General features: G+C 42.1%; 2 protein-coding genes across 2 annotated transcripts in view; one reads left to right on the top strand and one right to left on the bottom strand.

Moving 5' to 3' along the window:
• Nucleotides 1–6,571: 6,571 nt before the first annotated feature.
• LOC114244091 (uncharacterized) lies at nucleotides 6,572–8,335 on the top strand. Its single transcript, XM_028175809.2, has 2 exons — nucleotides 6,572–6,734; nucleotides 6,862–8,335. Exons 1-2 carry the CDS (start codon nucleotides 6,665–6,667, stop codon nucleotides 8,199–8,201), a joined length of 1,410 nt encoding a protein of 469 aa, XP_028031610.2. The 5' UTR covers nucleotides 6,572–6,664; the 3' UTR covers nucleotides 8,202–8,335.
• Nucleotides 8,301–19,741, bottom strand: part of LOC114244011 (acyl-coenzyme A oxidase 1) — a 32,585-nt gene continuing 21,144 nt past the window's right edge. The window contains exons 10-13 of the mRNA XM_089727528.1: nucleotides 17,399–17,504; nucleotides 16,692–16,844; nucleotides 9,167–9,283; nucleotides 8,301–8,629 (exon numbers count right to left, since the gene is read on the bottom strand). Of these exons, the coding sequence (XP_089583654.1) occupies nucleotides 8,486–8,629; nucleotides 9,167–9,283; nucleotides 16,692–16,844; nucleotides 17,399–17,504 (520 nt within the window). The 3' untranslated portion in view covers nucleotides 8,301–8,485. The remainder of the gene's footprint in view (nucleotides 8,630–9,166; nucleotides 9,284–16,691; nucleotides 16,845–17,398; nucleotides 17,505–19,741) is intronic.

Consider the following 19,741-nt stretch of genomic DNA (forward strand, 5'->3'; position numbering starts at 1 on the left):
GTTTTTTTTTTGGTTAGAGGAGCAAACGCGTCCCCCTAGTGTAAAGCCACTGAGGCCCTTAATCAACATAACATTCATTCCGTCCGTAAAGTGGGTTTAAGGCATGAGAACTAAGTTTTTATTGTACTTGAACAACAACCTCCCTTCCTTCTAATGTACATAACAACTACGTTATTTACAAATACCTGATTAGTGTATAATTGCAAAAAAACTTCATCAAAAAGTAACCTGTCTTTATGCCCTATTTGCTATTACCATAGCTTGTTTTTTGATTGCCTGTAAATAAATTAAAAATAAATAAACACAGATAAACGAAGATTTCCCATTTCACTCGCACTACACGTGTTTCTTAATTTTGATAATTGATCCAAAATTGTCAAAGTGACTTTATATATAGTTCATTGACCATCACATTAACTGGTTTCTGCCACTAGCTTATAGATCCATCGAGATCATCTTCCGCAATCAAACAATCCATATTATTTATTGGATCAATAAAACATGTTGATTTTCTACAAGAAATACGAGAATGCGCAAAATAAGATTATAAATTATAGGATACAAACGAAGGCAATTTGATAGATTAAGTCTCGTAAACTTTGTTTTTATTACGATTATTATTAATGCCAAAGTTAATTTAGGTATCCTATTGATTGAATACTAATTGGTTTTGATCATATTGAGTTCTTCAATTTATATGAATAACTCTTGTTTGATAAAATTTGAATTTAATCCCTTTTTTTATTAGCATCGATCGGCGAAGGGGCAGCTAGCGATAAGCTTAATGTGTACTTAGCGCCAGTTTTTTAACTTTCTCGATAGCGTAAAAGTTAACTCAAATTTGTATGGAGTTGCAACGTTTGCCTACGATTGCCGCTAGCGGCGCGGTTCTAACTCCATAGAAATTTGAGTTAACTTTTACGCTATCGAGAAAGTTAAAAAAATCGTGTAAGCACACAGAGCATCGGAGTCTGATGGTCACTGAAACAGATTCTAGTGCTCGACTTAAGACATAAGACTGAAGAGTCACTTGCATTTGTACAAGCTGCATTGCTTCAGAGCAGATATTGCCAGGATGTTATCCACGTATACTTAAAAAAAATATGTCCCCAACAATTCCCCCTCTTTTGCCTACCTATTGCTAGTAACCTCACTCTAGATGAGTTTGCTAACATCTGCGCACGAGTAGTATTTGGTTGAATCTACCACCGGATCGGAATCGCGACCCACTGAGCAAATCCGGCGAGAAACTCAGTGGGCTTAATTCCTTCGTTGCTGTTTCTTTCGATCGTTACCTATCACTAGTGCCGGAGAATCGTGGTCGTTATCTCCTAGTCCTAGATATTCCGATGCCTGATCAGCCCGTTGCTTGCGACTTGGTGCCATTAGTTTCTGACCATTTAACAGTAGGCAGCGGCTTGGCTCTGCTGTATGCTTGTCTACCTACAGGGGCAATAAAAAAATCCCTGAATATTTGCAGTCACAATGAGACAAGATTGTTGGAGCGTCGACAGCTACGTCTTGCTTAGATTGGTGTTTTTTTTTCTTAGATATGTATACGAGCTCACAGCCCACCTGGTGTTAAATGGTTATTGGAGCCTATAGACATCTACAACGTAAATGCGCCACCCACCTTGCGATATAAGTTGTAAGGTCTCAGTATAGTTACAACGGCTGCCCCACCCTTCAAATCGAAACGCATTATTGCTTCACGGCAGAAATAGGCAGGGTGGTGTTACCTACCTGTGCGAGCTCACCAGTAATTACGCAAATTATAATTTTGCGGGTTTGATTTTTATTACACGATGTTATTTCTTCGCCGTGGAAATCAATCGAGAACAATTGTTAAGTACGTATTTCATTACAAAAATTGGTATCCGCCTGCGGGATTCGAACACCGGTACATCGCTACATACGACCGGACGTCATATCCTTTAGGCCACGACCTACCCGCGCGGACTCACAAGAGGTCCTACCACCAGTAAAGAACCGAATTCTTTACAGTTAAATGTGAAAATACTGCCTCTATCTATTGAAGGTAGTGGTAATCACAAGTGTAGTTCAAACCATTTACTGTATGAAGAAGTCAATGCTGGCGTGAGATATATATATAAACATATATACTCCAACTAAATACTCCCAGTCTCTTAGGATTCTTATTTTTGGAGTCTCTTATTAGTAAAAATACAATGCATAGTGTAATTATGAATTAGCATTACTTGAATTTAGATCTCAAATTATTTCTGTAGAGATATCTAAAGAATATTTTAAAAGAACATTTTTATATTAAAATACAATGTGGGTATACCAATTAAGTCTGTTTTATTGTTGATTTTCAATCGCATATATAATGGTAATAAAAACATAAATATGAAAGTTTGTTTAACGACTCGATTGATTTATACACAGATTGACTGATGCGCTAATAAGCTCTCGGTCCGCCTGGTGTTAAGTGATCAAAGTAGCCCGTACACATCACTTAGCGAAAGCTCAACGATTGAAGTATCATCCATAGGAGGTAGAAGGCTTTATTATGTTGCTGATTGAGCGGTCGGTTCGTTCGTTTGTAAGTCGTCTTTTAGGATAAGTAGCTATTTACTTTAATTTTTACCTGTTTCCTGTCGTCTCGTCCAATTTAGAAAAGTCACACTGTCAAGCTTAGTCGTTATAGGTCGTATGTCCTGTGAAAGAGGGTGCACGCCACGACACTGACCAAAAATAGAGGGACTTTTTTTTATTGCCCTTGTAGGCAGACGAGCTTACGGCCCACCTGATGGTAAGTGGTTACCGTTGCCCATGGACTTCAGCAATGCCAGGAGCAGAGCCAAGCCGCTGCCTACCGAAACCGAAATGCATTACTGGTACTCGCAAAAATTGGCAGGGTGGTGGCAACTACTCGACTGGGCTCACAAGACGCATTACCACCAGTAAAAACTAAATTGTGTCACGATGAATGAGTTGAGAAAAGGGAATGTATTAGCATTACGTGATCGAAAAAACAATTGTCCTTATAGCATCCAATTATTTTATAAAGTTATAAAATAAAATGTACATTGCTCTCTACGATTATTGTATCAAATTCGGCTATCACTTTTATTGTCCTTGTTGCTCTATTCAACTTGAAACAATATGAAGATAATTTTAAAGTGCACTTTGACAATTAGCCCAACGCCATACTGAAAACATCACCTGCTTAAATTAATGCCATTTTAAATCATAATCTCGCCGATAAATTATAATTTATTGGGCGTTTCTTTTATCTGTAAATTTCTATGTAGTTTGACGGCTCTAGAAAGTGACTTCCCATTGACAGCTGTCGTTTAAGCCGTAACTAATCTGTGCCGGTGTGGTACCGGCGTTCTTCAGGTCACATTGCCCCCGAAAACATTTTGCTAACGACCATATATACATACATACCAGCTATCAATTAAATTATAACAAAATCGACTCATTTCCGTTCTTATGGGCGTTATTAAAAAAAACAAATTATATATCTTCTGATTCCTGCTCGTTGTGAAGTCAATAAACTTAAAACGTCTCTCTTTTTAAATGTCACATAAGTTCAGACTCGCTAGTTTGTCGCTTAAGTGAGGAGATGGGTAGGTACTAATATTTTATTGCTTCAACTTTTTAAAAGAACCTATATTTTTTGTTAGTGTTTATGAGAAGACGAGTTCAAGGTCTGGTAGATTATAAGCACCCATAGATTAGTCTTTTTTTATAGCTTAGAGAGGTGGACGAGTTCACGGCCTACCTGGTGTTAAGTGGGTACCGGAGCCCATTGACATCAGAAACGTGAATTCCGCCACCCACCTTGAAAGATGAGTATCAGTTTTCATTATACGGATGCTCCACTCTTCAAATTGAAATGCATTACCTACTGGTACTCACCCATGCGGACTCACAACACGTCTTAGCATCAGCAATTAGGCAAGCTTTAAAACTTACATCTAGAATCTACTAAGGTTTTGATAATTTAATATTTAAACTCAAATTACATACGTACATACATATAACACAATCTATACATAGATTTTAAGCCATAGATTAGGGCCATTCACGCCATTTTATTGCGTAATACAAAATTTTGCGAATTTCATTTTTATTATACGAATTAGCGAATTTATAGTTGAAGTCTTTCGCGAATATGCGTTAAGTATGTTTTTAGTTAGTTACCTGCGATGTTTGAACCCTGATTACACGGGGCGTGTTACCCGTTAGACTACGAACGCTTAACCCACATATAAACGTACTGTAAATAAAATAAAAAAAACATCGGTATCAAATGCGAGCGTATAATATTCTGCTTTCTTTATTAATTAACCATCCATCAAATGTTTGAGCGAAAATAGCGGATTTAACATTGGTTAACATGATCGGGACACGTTTCTCAAAGTTTTTTTTGTTGTAACCCAAACAGATGGAAACTTTCACATTCACAGAATATTTTCTGAAACTTTGAAACTTTTACTTCGACTTATTAACTCTTATACCAGTTCTTACTTTTTACGTTTACTATTTATTGTGGATTGATTTTATTTTACCCGATTTCCCAAGAAGGGTAGTATCTTTCAAGCGTATGTATGTCAGTAGCGAACGTATGTACGTCTATGCCTATCTTATTCTTTGAAATGCTCTAAATAAAAAAGCTGGATGCAGCCAGGCCTCGTTTGGTTTTAAAAAGCAAATATCGTGGCGCTGCATACAGTACAAACATCGAAAATGGGCTTAGATGTGTGGACGAGCTCACAGCCCACCTGGTGTTAAGTGGTTACTGGAGCCATAGACAACGTAAATGCGCCACCCACCTTGAGATATAAGTTCTAAGGTCTCAGTATAGTTACAACGGCTGTCCCACCCTTCAAACTGAAATGCTTCACGGCAGAAATACCCGTGCGGACTCACAAGAAGTGCTACCACCAGTAATCATGCAAATTATAATTTTGGGGGTTTGATTTTTATTGTACGATGTTATTCCTTCACCGTGGAACTCCATCGTGAACATTTGTCAAGTACGTATTTCATTAGAAAAATTGGTACCTGCCTGCCGGATTCGAACACCGTTGCATTACTAGATACGAATGCAACGGACGTCTTATCCTTTAGGCCACGATAACTTCAAAAATCTTTTGAAAGTGCAGAAAAAATGCTATAGGCGTATCGTTAAAGATGATTTCGATTTGTAGAGATGAACTTATGCTCCTTTGGCGAGTAGTGTGGTGATAGAATGGAATCCCACGAGACGTTTACATTTATGGTATAAAACGCAAAATTTCCCTTTGTACCCTAGGCTCAAAACCTTTCAAAACATATCCAAATACTTATTAGAAAAGGTTTATTAACAGTTCTTCCCGCAGTTCTCTTCGAAATTTGCATTAAACAATTTGAATATTCTTCTTGAATATATCTTGAAATAAAATGTATATAGGTATATTACGCTATGTCAAATTTATCGTAACATCTTAAAGCAAACATTGAATTTAATTTTTTTTATTTAATTAAAATCCGTCCTGTGTTTTGTATAATAATATATACAAATAATTCGTATACAAAATAAAATTTAGGAAAAGCGTGAATAGGTATTCTGTAATATGAAGCCTTGACGTCGGGATTGTATGATTTACCCGGGCAGCCTGACGGGCCGCGGAGACCAATGTCGTTAGCGATCGACGATTGGATCAGGTGTCCTCGGAATAGCGTTGCGAGTCTGATTGGAGTGTTGACTGCGGGAACCTCCCTACTCGGACTGAGTCCTGACCCCGGGTGGAGACCCGACGACAAGTGAGAAAGTCCAAGAGAAGTCGTTTAGTGGATATGACTGCAAACGCATACTGGTGGAAGGACCACTTGTGAGTCCGCATGGGTAGGTACCACCACCCTGCTTATTTCTGCCGTGAAGCAGTAATGCGTTTCGGTTTGAAGGGTGGGGCAGCCGTTGTAACTATACTTGAGAACTTAGAACTTATATCTCAAGGTGGGTGGCGCATTTACGTTGTAGATATCTATGGGCTCCAGTAACCACTTAACACCAGGTGGGCTGTGAGCTCGTCCACCTATCTAAGCAATAAAAAAAAACAAGAAAAAAAGCATCATTGAGCCCGCCAAAAACCCATATACTACGCGCGCACCCTAAGCGCGGAAACCGCATGAGGTTCGGCCCGCTGCAAAACAACAAAATGAATAATTTAAACAGCAACAAACAAAGTCTATTCAATTTCAATATGAATATCAATAAAAAACATTATGAAGCGTCGTCGTATATTAAAGATAGAAATAAAATAAAAAACCTCAAAAGTCTAGCCGAACGTTAATATAAAGTCTAAATTTATGATTTACCTGTCACATCAAAATATCCAAACTGCGCGCCCACATGTCACAGCACGTTGCAGCCATCTCATAACATGCACAGAGGTCAGTGCACTATCGGAGCCATCTTCAAAACGCCAATTACGAAAAAAAAAAACTCAAGATTCGCAAAATCACATTCGTCTAACATAAATCGATCCGGTTAATTTATGAGCGTCAAGTTCTAGGTGAAGTTCACGGCTTATGGGTCAGTCGTGCGCGGGAGTGGTGGTCGCCGGATGAAGCTCGATCTATATAAGCGCAGAGAAATGCTCTCACTGCATCCACTCATCCGAGTCCTTCGTTGAGAACAGACGTGATGGCAGCAAGATTTGTAGTCGCTGTGGCGCTTGTGGCCTTGTGCCGTGCCAACCCCGTCATTAAAAACGGTGAGTCACTAAAATTACTATCGTTTTAATCGAATAAATTAAATTTTTAAAATCATATCCAAAGTATGACAGTAAAAGTCCATCGATGCCAAACTATTGTAACTTATAGTGAGTATTCTTACACTAGGTGTCGTCTACCGTGACAGTCGGGGTTTAGCCATCGGCCAAGCATACAACAGCGACGGCGGAGTGAGCCAGGCCAACGCCAACGTAATCGGTGGTGTATCACAGGCCTACGGTAGCAGCAGCAACGGTGGTCACATAGCGCGTGACGGGCTCTTCTATCCCGGTCAAGCTATCGCAAAAGCTGAAACCTATGACAACGATGGAAACCTAATCAACGGTCCGTCTCAAGCTATCGCTAAAGCCCAGAACGGAGGTGCTTACTACCCAGTCCCCGCTCCCGGTACCATCATCACTTATGAGCAGAACTTCGCTGTACCCGCTGAAGTCGCCTACGAAATTCCTGCTGGGGCCGTAAAGTCACATTCAGCTGCCCACTCGGATGGCATTTCTGACTCGTCGCTTTCCACCGCTTCCACCAACGGTGCGGGAAATGCTCAGTCTTCCGCTCAGACTAAAGGCATCAGCGGTTTTGGAACCACCTCCACCAACGCTAAAACTTATGGGAACAGTTTCGGTTCCGCCGCCTCCAACGCCAAGAATGGCTACGGCTCTGCTGTAACTTCGGCCAAAACAAATGGATTCGGTGCCGCAACCTCCAACGCTCAAACTAACGGAGTGACTGGAATCATTGCGCCTGTCGCGCCTATCAATGACCTCGAATCGACTGTCATCTCTGCCAAAACTCAAGGAATTTACACCGGATATACAAACCCCAACATTGGATCAGCTTCTTCCAACGCCAACGTTAATGGTCACGGAAGCGCTTCTTCCTATGCCAGAACTCATGACCAGAGAGGTATCCACTGGCGCTTCGGAACTCTGTACGACAATCCCGCCAGTGCAGCTTACAACAGCCATCCCGGTTATGGTGCCATCAAGTACACCGCCACTAACCCCGGCTATGGATCTGCTAACGCCAACGCCAACGTGAACGGTGCCGGCTACGGCTCAGCCAACTCTGCTGCCAACACCAATGGCTACGGTACAGCCAAGTCCTCCGCCAACTCTAACGGAGCCGGTTACGGAACTGCCAACGCCAATGCTGATGTGAACAACGCCGGCTATTACAGCTTTAGGAATACCGCCAACCCCAGCTACCCCAGCTACGGTTCCGCCATCTCTTCAGCCAACACTGGTGGCTATGGAACTGCCAAGTCGTCCGCGAACACCCAAGGCTCCAGCTTCGGTGGAAGAACCGCTACCGATGCTCACACTGCAGGCTTTGGGTCTGCTAGATCCTCCGCTAAAACTCATGGTGTGAGCACCGCGTTCAAGGTGGCCGACTCTTCCGCCAACAGCTACGGTCACGGTTCCGCTAATGCTAAGGCCACAAGTGCTTAAACTGCGCTCAGTACCGAGGAGCAACCACACCAAGACGACCTTCGATCTCACCGAATACTTGTCTTGATGTATTTGCCAAGCGTGAATCAAACGCATAAATTTATTTATTTCATTAATTTATTGTGTTCAGATAATGCATTTATAAAGGTATAATTAATCTCTGTATCAATTGCCATATTTCGATGATTCTAATAAAAAATAATGTATCATTTATATGTACTTTCATTTATGGTAAACCTGGAAGGCAGCGACCAGAAAACGTGAAACTTTATGTTATAAATCAACTACAGTTTCCCTTGCATGAAGGGCTTAAGGTACTGGTGGAAGGATCTGTTGACGGGCTCCGCGTTGAGAGGACTCTTGAGCGCCTCCTCCATCAGGCGCTCGTACACGCGCCCGTCGTACGCGCCCAGAGTGGAGTTCAGGATCTAAAAAAAACATTGTACATTTTTAGTCCATTTAACTTAACACATTACGCTCCCAATTCCCTTAGAAATTAATAAAGTATTCCCATTGGAAGGTAGTGGGCATTCTTGATTGATTGATTAAATTTTTTTTATTGCACGAAAATATTGTATTAAGGCGAACTTAACGCCATGCAGGCATTCCCTTCCAGTTAACCCTCGTTGATGAAGCGAAAGATTCAAGAAGTCCGTAGCTGTGATAAAGTTACATGGCGATAATTTAAAGAATTATAGTCTTATTAAAGTTCTTCTTCGTGTCCTTATCTCACTATGACGGTTCGATGCTGCATGCCCTCTTTTTCCAGTCAGGCCTATTATACGCCATCTGTGCATTCACATCTTTCTTTCGCATATCCTTTTTCACACAGTCCATCCAATTCTTTTAAGGACAGCCCCTCCCACTGGAGGGTAGGAGACATATTGCTTGAGATTACCGTTGTCTTAGACTCTGCGGTTCGATGTTACTTTGGTAGCCATTTGCAATTAGCTATTAAGACTTACCTCGTCTCTAAAATCGAAGCCATCTACCAAGCCGACAGCGTTGGGACGTATCTTCAGCAAAAGTGATTCATAATTTTGCCTCAACTGCTGAACATCGCTCTCCGACATCGATGTGTACTATAATGAATTAAACATTATTCTGGTGAATTTAACTTTAATTAAGGTTTAGCTGTTGTTAAGTTGGTGATTAAGCCCATAGACTTGATCACTGACCACTTGATCTTGACCCATCTTGATACCTCAGCTCTACGTCTTTATTGTACACTAATTAAGCAAATTCCAACTTTTGCTGGTTTGAATTTTATCACTCGACGTTATTCCTTCATCGTCGACGTCATTCGTGAAGAATTGTTAAGTACATATTTAATTCAATATTAGCGACGGCTGAACGGCTTGTTTTATTTGGTTTAAGCGATATTTTGAAACTTTACAGGAGAGCCATTTAAATCTTAATATATTATTATAGATGCTTAAAATTACCAGTCAACAATTAGACAGAAACAATCTCTAATCTACTATCCAAGTGAATATTAATTTGACTGCGTGATGATGATGCTGTGATTACATTTGAGATACAAGGTAGGTCCTACTCCTTTGAGGAGTATCGAAGTAATTAATTTAGAATACTCTAAGCGGCCTCATAATACGAGAAACTGTTCGTAAAAATTATTGTACTGTTTTTTTAAGTTTATTGAGTACGAGTATATGAGCGAACGTGCTGACAGTCTACTATGTATTAATTGGTCACCGGTTACGAAACTTTGTAATTCAAGTCTACAACAACTTAACATAGGTCATATGAGTCGACTATTATCAAAGCCGGCAATGTGACTTTTGAACAATTATTGGTAAATCAGAAAAACGAATTATTGACTTTGTATTCCATTGGCAGTCACAAAACTCTTCTGAACGACATCTTAGATAAATAACAGGTTAAGTTAATTCTTTATTTAATGCAGGTTTTGAACCGTATTCTTTGAAGGAGACGATTATATTCAAATCCATCTGTAATGCCATATCAATAACATTTTTTTGTCCAAATGCACAGATTACCACCTTTGATAATAGACGACTCATATGCGGGGCGTTTCAAAAAATTTAAACATTAATTATTAGTCGCAGCGAAGCGTGACGTCAGTAATATAAAAAATTATTTCCCCCCGAAATCTTCGAAATTCGACGCCCGTTCAAAAATACAAATTTCGAACACGAGTTTGGCGTTCAAAAAAATCTACTTATCTTACCCTTTGCCTACAAAACACGAACTCAAATATGATGATGATAATAATAATGAGATAACCTCATTTTTTACTGATCTAAATAGCGGTTCGTGGCTCATGTTTATTTTAAACGTCAAAACCAGTTATAGCTTACTAGTCGTAGATCAATATCCGTCATTAGAAGTTTTTAAATGATCCATTAGTTTTTGTTGCGAATCATAGAATGTTGAACTCTGTACATAACAGTACCGAGTGACCTTTAAGGTCATTTGTAGTATATATTATCTATGGTCACTTGTGTACTGAACTGACTAATTTATGTGGGAGTGTCTCTATTTTTTTTTTAGTAAAGTATTCGAACGCTGTCAGCTTTTGTATACCAATTGTTTTTTTTTTTTTTCGACGAAACAAAAAGCACAGGATTTTAGTAATCGAAGTAATAAAAATAGATTTTTGAATTTTTAAACAGACATTTAAAATACAAAATTGTCTCAAAAGTCAATTTCAACCATTAAATTTGTGAATATTTATATCTAACAGTTCGTTGTAATAATATACGATAATGTAAATTACCAAAGTAGCGATACGAAAGTTATGTCATGGTTGATAAAATGTATCGATATTTGTTAATGTTATTAATTCAGTAGCAAATCTAGTTCTTTTTAAGTTTTAGTTATTTATTTAAATGCGTATTTTAGATAGATAGATTACTTTACAATCTATTTGAAACATTTTAACTTTTTTAATTGTATATACATTATATACTAGTTACTGGAGCTCATAGACATAACAACGACAACAACGCCACCCACCTTGAGACATGAGGTCGAAGTTTCATTTGCATCGTTTAACGGCTGTAACCAATAGAAAAAATAATATCTATACAATACTCAGATAGGATATTAAAAAATAATTAAAAATGAATAAAGATATTTTAGGTATAAAGAATCACTACGAATGAAAATCTCGCGAGAACTGTAAAATAACTTTAATGAGCGAATATTTTCATAATTCGCTTAAAGGTTTCCGCGTGAAATGCACTAACTACGTCAGCTGAACGTCAAGGTAGGAGATACGACGCAAGACACAAAAAAAGTGCTGCCTAGGTAACAATAGTATCTGTATGCTTAGGAGGATTTTTTAACGTTCTCGATAGCGTAAAAGTTAACTAATTTTTGTAGGCAGTTGGAACAATGCCCCTAGCGGCAAACATAGAAAAACTTTCCAACTCCATACAAATTTGAGTTAACTTTTACGCTATCGCGAACGTTAAAAAACTTACACTAAGCACACTGTTTCGCTTGACGACAGATAAATACGTGTTTATTGACGACCAACGAAAACCAGATGTGCTCTCGATCTAACACAATCACTCCGAACGTAATTTATGGAACGTATTTAATTTTGTCATCAGAAGTTTCCTAATGAAATCTGTGTGAATTTTTTGCATGAATATTTAACGAAAACGTCCACGGTAAGACCGCGGTCATATCGCACGATTCTTTTTAATGTATTTATTGTATGAACGTGGCTTTAGTAAATAAATAAGGAAATTGTGTGTTTCAATTCAATCGAAACTTTGTATAGACAAGCTAAATTGTCCACGTTACGTTGTCTATAAATATCTCAATATCATTAGGCTCTTCTTAATTTAGTTATTTAAATATAAATATGCAAATATGTTTATGTTTGGATGTTTGTTACTCAATCGTTTGCACGTTAAAAACAATGGCTGAATGAATTTTTAACCAAATATCTGACATAGATTATCACAATACAGGATTCTATCATATCTATTTTATCGTTATATAATCTGGGCTACGAATACCTAGGGGGCGCGCGAGGTATATGAGACCGGTCCGCGACTACGAACCGTGGGCCCAAGGATATTTTTAGAACCCTACCGCACTTAAATACTCCCCTGCACTTTTACACCCGACGTCCGAATTCCGCTCGGGATCAGAAACCGACCAGAGTAAGTAAGCTCTCGCGGTCAATACTACCGGCAGACTCGAGGCGCCACCCCGGGGATTCCCGGCCGACTGGTCGTCGAAGCAATAGGCGAAGACCAACGACGCTGGTCTCCTCTGTACGGCGGCCCTACCATGCCACCCGGGATACCCCGCTGGGCCAGAACCAGCCCGCCGGGTCGGAACGCGATACACCGCCGACCGGAATGCTCTTCCAAATTATATTCGTCCCATCCTCCTAGTACCAGCACCCTATAGCGACGGTAACGTGCGGAACAGCCTCGACCCCCTCAAGTCGTCCCGTGACCATCACCGGGAGAAGACTGTCTCCTCACAGAGGTCGGAACTGAACGAACGCCCTCCTGCGACTCCCGGCTCGGCGGCAGCGGCACGGCGCCGAACTCCAAACAAATTTGAGTTAACTTTTACGCGATCGAGAAGTTAAAAAACTCGCACTAAGCACACTGGCGTGTCACCAATATGGACGCACGTTTACGAATCGTAGGCACTTAAATGGAAAGGTGTTCAACAATAAAACAGCCAACAGTCAATTAACTATGGAGACGAGTTTTCGAACAAAATGAAAGACATTATAATAAAATTTGATACAATTTTCGAAAACTATAAATTCGAATCTTAGAGAACCATCTTATTTTATTTATTACTAATGATTTATAGTTAATCCTGTAGAGAAACATGATTCGAACAGATTTAAAAAAAACCTTTACTACTGACTGTTGTATTTATTTTAAAAGGACCGCGTTCGTGTATAATATCTGATCGTTTTTTGTTCAAATTGAGTTTGTTTTTTTTTAATTTTTTTTATTTAAAATCGGTTTGAAGGGTGGGGCAGCCGTTCTATTGTTACAAGTGAGACCTTAAAACTCATGTCTCAAGGTGGGTGGCGGCATTTACGTTGTAGATGTCTATGGGCTCCGGTAACCACTGAACACCAGGTGGGCCGTGAGCTCGTCCACCCATCAAAGAAATAAAAAAAAATTTAAAAAATTGTATCTATCATCGGTCCTTGATGCGTGTGCAAATTGTCAAGCTATTAGAAAGTCATGAAATCATTGAAAATGACATTCAAAGATTCCGTTACAGACAAACCTACAAAGCGTGTTAAAATGAACGATTTTGCGTAATCATTAGCGTTAGGGCATATTGAGCATGGATACCTTTGCCTTTTTTTATCGTTTTACCGCGAAATCTCATTGTTGGTGGCGGCAGTTAAATGCTCTTTTTTTCCTAACTATGCTGATAGCCTTGAGAGGCTATTTCAGCTTCTCCTTGACGTGTAGGTGAGCTCACGGGGTTCAAACCGGAGAGTTGCTAACACTGGCCCTAGCAAGAGCAGTGCTTCACAGAATCTACCACCGGATCGGAAACGCAACCCACTGAGAAGATCCGGCGAGAAACTCAGTGGGCGGTGTCTATGGGTAACATACTCCGAGAACCACTGAACACCAGAATCGTCAGCTCACAAGTTTGCCGAGCGCAAAAATACATCGCAAATCTAATTTTAATGTTAGTACGTTATTTTTTGCCTTCGTCAAATCACGATCGATGCAATCTATGATCGCAAGCAACGGTGCATCGAAATTACGTATCAAATTATGTGTATTGTGATCAATGCTTTAGATAAGATTGTAACAGTTACGAACTCACAATAGCGGTTATTATTCATACGGTACTTGTTTTTAATCGTTCGATTTAAACAAAATTGTTTTGTGAGCAGAATATTCTCTGATACAAACTATTACGTAGTTAAAATAAAGCCTAATCTACTCAGTGGGTCGCTATTCCGCTACGGTAGTGGATTCATTCGCGAAGCAGCTGCTCTTGAGTCGTTAGGTTTACTTTGGAGGCGCTTGGGTAGCTGTTAGCAAATCCCACCCCTCCTGACTGAGTCTTTGCTTGCCCATCTGTTCTGGTGAAAGCGGAAAGGCCTTCGGGCCACCAGTAATCCTTCCTTCATAAAATTTTAATGAGTGCGGTATGAGCCACGAATGATTTCGTCTTAATAATACAGTACAGGCGTTAACATGCAAATTGTTTGTCTCATGAAACCCTAGGATACGATACAGACGGTTTTACGTTTTCTGGTATCGAACATTAATATTAAAAAAAAAAAAACAAAATAAAATATAGCCCCTGCTGCGAAGCCGTTGCCTCACAAATCTTTTTAACCCATGACATGGTACGGTACTCATTCTTCTATCAATGTCACCCGTTCATTATTAATTTAGTTTTTTTCTACGAACTAAGTTTTTTTTTTTTTATGATTGAAAGATTACTGGTGGCCCGGAGGCCTTTCCAGTTTCACCAGGACACGTGGGCCGACGAACTAAGTACAATATCTCGGAAAATATGTGGGATTGTCATATACGGCATTGATTAATAAGTCTTTAAAGTATTCAAATCACGATTACCTTCATCTTTTGAGTTGAGTATGTACCGTACTTAGTTAATCATAACAAAACTGGTTTTTTTTTGTTAGGGGATTTTATGCCCCTGTACGGTGCTCCCGTGTGGTCGCCCGCACTTACCGCGCGAAACGCGGATCTGCTGCTCAGAGCTCAGCGGGCGCTCGCGGTGAGGGTCATCAGGGGGTACCGCACCATCTCTCAGGATGTGGCCTGTGCCCTCGCCGGATCCTTACCGTGGGACCGCGTGGCCGAAATCTTGGCCACGACATACCGATGGAGAACACAGTCCTCGACTCGGGAACGGACACCCGGCCCGTCGGTTGTCGATCGATGGAGGCGTGCTGCGCGTGGTCTGGCGTATGCCAAATGGAGAGAGCGCTTGCTGGAGGAGCTCGGCCGAACTTCGGCCACTCGTCAGCGCACGCTCGAGGCACTGGTGCCTGTGCTGGAGGCATGGTCGGACCGGCGACACGGTGAGCTCTCCTTTCGCCTCACCCGGGTCCTTTCGGGGCATGGATGCTTCGGGAGATATCTGTGGAGAGTCTGCGGAAGGGAGCCACATCCGGGCTGCCACCAGTGCGGGCACCCGAACGATGGCGCTCAGCACGCGCTAGAAGCGTGCCCACGGTGGGAGCACCCGCGGCGAAACCTCGTCGCGGTGTTGGGGCAGGACCTCTCTTTGCGGGCTATCGTCGCCCGTATGGTAGAGGACCGGAGTTCGTGGGAGGCCATGGCTGGGTTCTGTGACTTGGTCATGGCGCTTCGTGAGGCTGAGGAGCGCGAAAGGGAATGCGATCCCTCTTCGGCTCCTCAGCGCAGAAGGCGGGGTGGACGGCGCGTGCGAGAGGCCGCCGCTCAGCCCTCGTAGGGACTATCGAGTGCCGGGTGCGTCTTAACATTAGTACGGGTACCGCCTAAGGCGAGACTTTCGGCGCGCATCGCGGTACCGTAAGTTTCGTGTAGTCGGTGTGGTGGAGCTCGATGGGGTTTAGTCGGTAGTCGTTCTGCGGGGCAAGTGCTTCGCGCGCCTTTTACAAGGCGTAGTCTCCTGTGAGAAATTGGGGGAGGTGAAGAACCTCGGCCCTTCTCTTCTCCCCTTCTTCCTCTCAGGAGGCGCCGGAGTCCGACATAACCCGGTCCGTTACCCCCCTCGACCGGGTATCAGTAAATGGATTCCCCAGCGTTAAAAAAAAAAAAGGGCATTTTATGATCTGGTAACTAAGACCTTTAAGGTCATCTATTATTTTAATTTATATTCTTATTTTAATGAAAAATTATAATATGGAGTGAAATGAAGATGATTAATTTGAGACATTAATCAACTGCGATATAATTAAATGAAATGAGTTGAGATGATATGGGATGAAATATAATCTCAGTAAAATGGTGGTCATTTACTGAGATTTTTTTCACTGGACTTTTTGGAGGAACCCGAGAAGTTACGTCCAGCGGTTTTGTTTCATTTTCCCTCATTTGTGTACTTTCACAGATAAAAACAGTTCAATAAACCACCGCTATTACACATTTAAACCTGAAGAAACACTAATTAGACAAAATAAAACAAAATCACACAACATCACTCCTCGCGTTCCCGCCAAAAAATCCCTAACAAAACTGACCTTTGAGTCGTACACAGAGTATATAAAATTTAGGTTCTAAAGCTTAAGTTTCTGTAAAGCCAATGATTGCGTTTGAGGACTAACGAATGTCAACGATATTTGTTTTTTTTTAATTATGATTATTTTCATTAAAAAGTTGGCCTGTTCCTCGAAACGGTTTTTCAATAAAAAATTTAAGACATGATCAATGCCCACGTGGCAATGGCGGTATAATATAATTTAAAGAGCCCACTGGCGGCAAATTTGTGAATTCACCACGACGTCAGTCAATCTAATCCTAGTCTTACCAAGAGCAAATCTCCGAGTTTCTGCAAACTCCAATACGTGGCGTACAGCTCGACAAGCTGGTACATAGCCCTCTTCAGGGGGGCTGAGAGGTGTTGCGCTTTCCGCTCAACTTCTGCTTTGTACGTCGACAGAATGAGGGCTCGACAGTGAGCCTGCAATGTGTATGAAGTAGGTTTAGTTAATTACTTGGACGTCACATCAGTGTATTTAGTGCGAGTTTTTTAACGTTCTCGATAGCGTAAAAGTTAACACAATTTTGTATGCAGTTGGAACAGCGCCCCTAACGGCAAAGGTACGCAAACGATCCCATTCCATACAAATATGAGCTAACTTTTACGCTGTCAAGAACGTTAAAAAACTCGCAGCTAAAACTAAGCACACTGAGCCGCTACCTCCAAGCTAACCGATTTGCTCTTTCGTATTCGATAATTTGGTATGCAGCGTCTTGGTTGTGTCGGTGTTGATCAATAAGCAATGTAACCTGAAACCTGTGAGCTTAGTGCGGGTTTCTTAATGTTCTCGATAGCGTAAAACTTAACCCAATTTTGTATGCAGTTGGAACAGCGCCCCTAGCGGCAAACGTACGCAAACGATCCCATTCCATTTTTGAGCTAGTAATTATTTTTTGAGCTAGCTTTTACGCTATCTAGAACGTTAAAAAACTCGCACTAAGCTCACTGGTCCGAAACGATCGCATCGCACATACCTCCGATACGGCAACAAGCTGAACCGATGTCATGTTCCAGGATTCTTCGGGCGACAGATCAGACTTTAAATATTGCTTTCTAGTTGAAACCGCTGCCGATAATTTGCTGTGAACATTTTATGTTAGGTCTATAGCGCGAGGTGATTCTAATAATTATATTTCTATAATAAGGCGGGCTTTAAACTGTTTAAACGGCTATTGTTTTAAACAGGATCCCTGTTTCGTGGTTAAGTCAACACTTTAAGTATTTTCTAGAAGCTGGAGGCACCAGCTTGCCTATACCCCTGGCACTGCTGACGTCTACAAGCGACGATGACCACCCGCCATCAACTCAGTGTTAAGCTCGTCAACTTGTAAGGCAATAAAAATGCTCCGTCACACATTATTCCAATTTATTTTTGACTAGCTTTTGCCCGCGGCTTCGTTCGCGTGGAATAGTTCACAAATAATGCTTTATTTTAGAACAAGCATAAAAAACGTTATAGTGAGCCAACCTTAACATATAGACATATGCTGTCACGGACTTTTTTTAACATATTTTAAAGGGGAACAATCCTGTCACACATTATTTTAGCGAAACTTTAACCGTTTCTGCAGCGCACGCAGCGGAAGCTCTCAAAAGGAAAAAAAACCCGATTTTGAAACATTCTTTATTGGTGCTTCGCTTGTATTGGTCTTAGCGTGATGTTATGTAGCCTATAGTTTTCCGCAATAAATGGGCTATCTAACACTGAAAGAATTGAATCGGAACAGTAGTTCCTGAGATTAGCGCGTTCAAACAAACAAACTCATTCCGATAGAGGCACCCGTCACGTGCGGACGTGCTCATCGTCCACTCGATCGCCCGGTCTTTGTTCGCCCGGCTTTTGTTAGCCCGGCCATTGTTCGCGCGGCCTGTGTTCGTGATACATCTGCCGACCAAGTGTGTTTCCTGGAAGCTTTTATTTGTTTTGTTTTAGTTATTTTTGTGTTCGTGGAACATTTGCCGACAAAGTGTTTTCCTGCAAGTATTTATTTGTTTTGCTTCTTTTTGTAATTTCTGTTTTGTTGTGCTTTTTCTTTGTCCTGTAGTAATCGCGCCGCATTGCCACCTGTGTTCAATAGAACCGCTCAGGTCCGAGAAGTTGGGGCCTCGCCGCAAGGCGAGTGTTTTCAAGACCCGGGGCCGCCCCACCTGGGTACTCAGCGATCATGGACGCTGTATTCGTGGAATTCCTCCGACTTCGTCACCCACAGCTCGCCTCAGAGTTTCTGGCTTTCAAGGCCAATCACACTGCGAGCTCTCTCGAAGACTCCGCCGTGCTCGCTGCTCCTGCGTCGCCTATACCTGCGTGCAAAGCGTCTACATCGAGCACCGCAGCCTCCGTCGTGCCTGCCGTTCCCGCGTCGCCTATACTGGCGAGTAAAACTACTGCGTCGTCCGCCGTGGCCACCGTTCCAGCAGCGCGATCATCCGCGGCCTCCGTCGCGCCCTCCAAAACTCCTGCTTGTAGGTCACCTGCGCCCGCCTCCTCGTCCTCCGACTCTGACTCGGAGATGGAGGTCGACCTCGCCCCCGCCTCATCGACGGATGGATTCACCCTGGTACAAAAGGGTAAGAAGCGTGCCGCGGAGTCTCGAGCTCTCGCGGCCGCTAAAATTAGCAAAGCCGCGAACGCGTCGCGCCCCCGCCCTCAGACTCCCGTTGCGCCTCCAGCCCGTGCCACTCCGTCGCCGCGACCGGTGGCGCAATCTAAAACTCAGACCCCTCCCCCGGTTATCCTTCAAGAGAAGGCAGCTTGGGACCGAGTTTCCCTGGCCCTTAAGGCCAAAAATATTAATTTTGCCAGCGCCCGTAATCTCGCCAACGGGATTCAAATAAAAGTAACGACACCCGACGACCATAGGGCCCTCTCAAGTTACCTCCGAAAGGAGCGTATAAGTTTCCACACTTATACGCTCCAGGAGGAGCGCGAACTCCGCGTTGTCATACGTGGAATCCCGAAGGAGCTAGATGCCGATCTCGTCAAGGCAGATCTGATAGAACAAGGCCTACCAGTAAATTCCGTGCACCGCATGCACACCGGCCGCGGTAGGGAGCCATACAATATGGTTTTAGTCGCCCTCAAGCCTACCCCGAGGGTAAGCAAATTTTTAACATTCGGACCGTCTGTAGGCTCTCCGGTATTGCCGTCGAAGTCCCCCATAAAAAAGGCACTCCTAGTCAGTGCCATAACTGCCAACTGTACGGGCACTCTTCCCGTAACTGTCACGCGCGCCCCCGATGTGTTAAGTGTTTGGGCGATCACGCCACGGCCCTCTGCGCTCGCGACCAAAAAACCGCGACGGAACCGCCTAGCTGTG

Source organism: Bombyx mandarina, chromosome 05 (assembly GCF_030267445.1).
Source record: "Bombyx mandarina strain Sakado chromosome 05, ASM3026744v2".
In the NCBI taxonomy this organism is placed as follows: domain Eukaryota; kingdom Metazoa; phylum Arthropoda; class Insecta; order Lepidoptera; family Bombycidae; genus Bombyx; species Bombyx mandarina.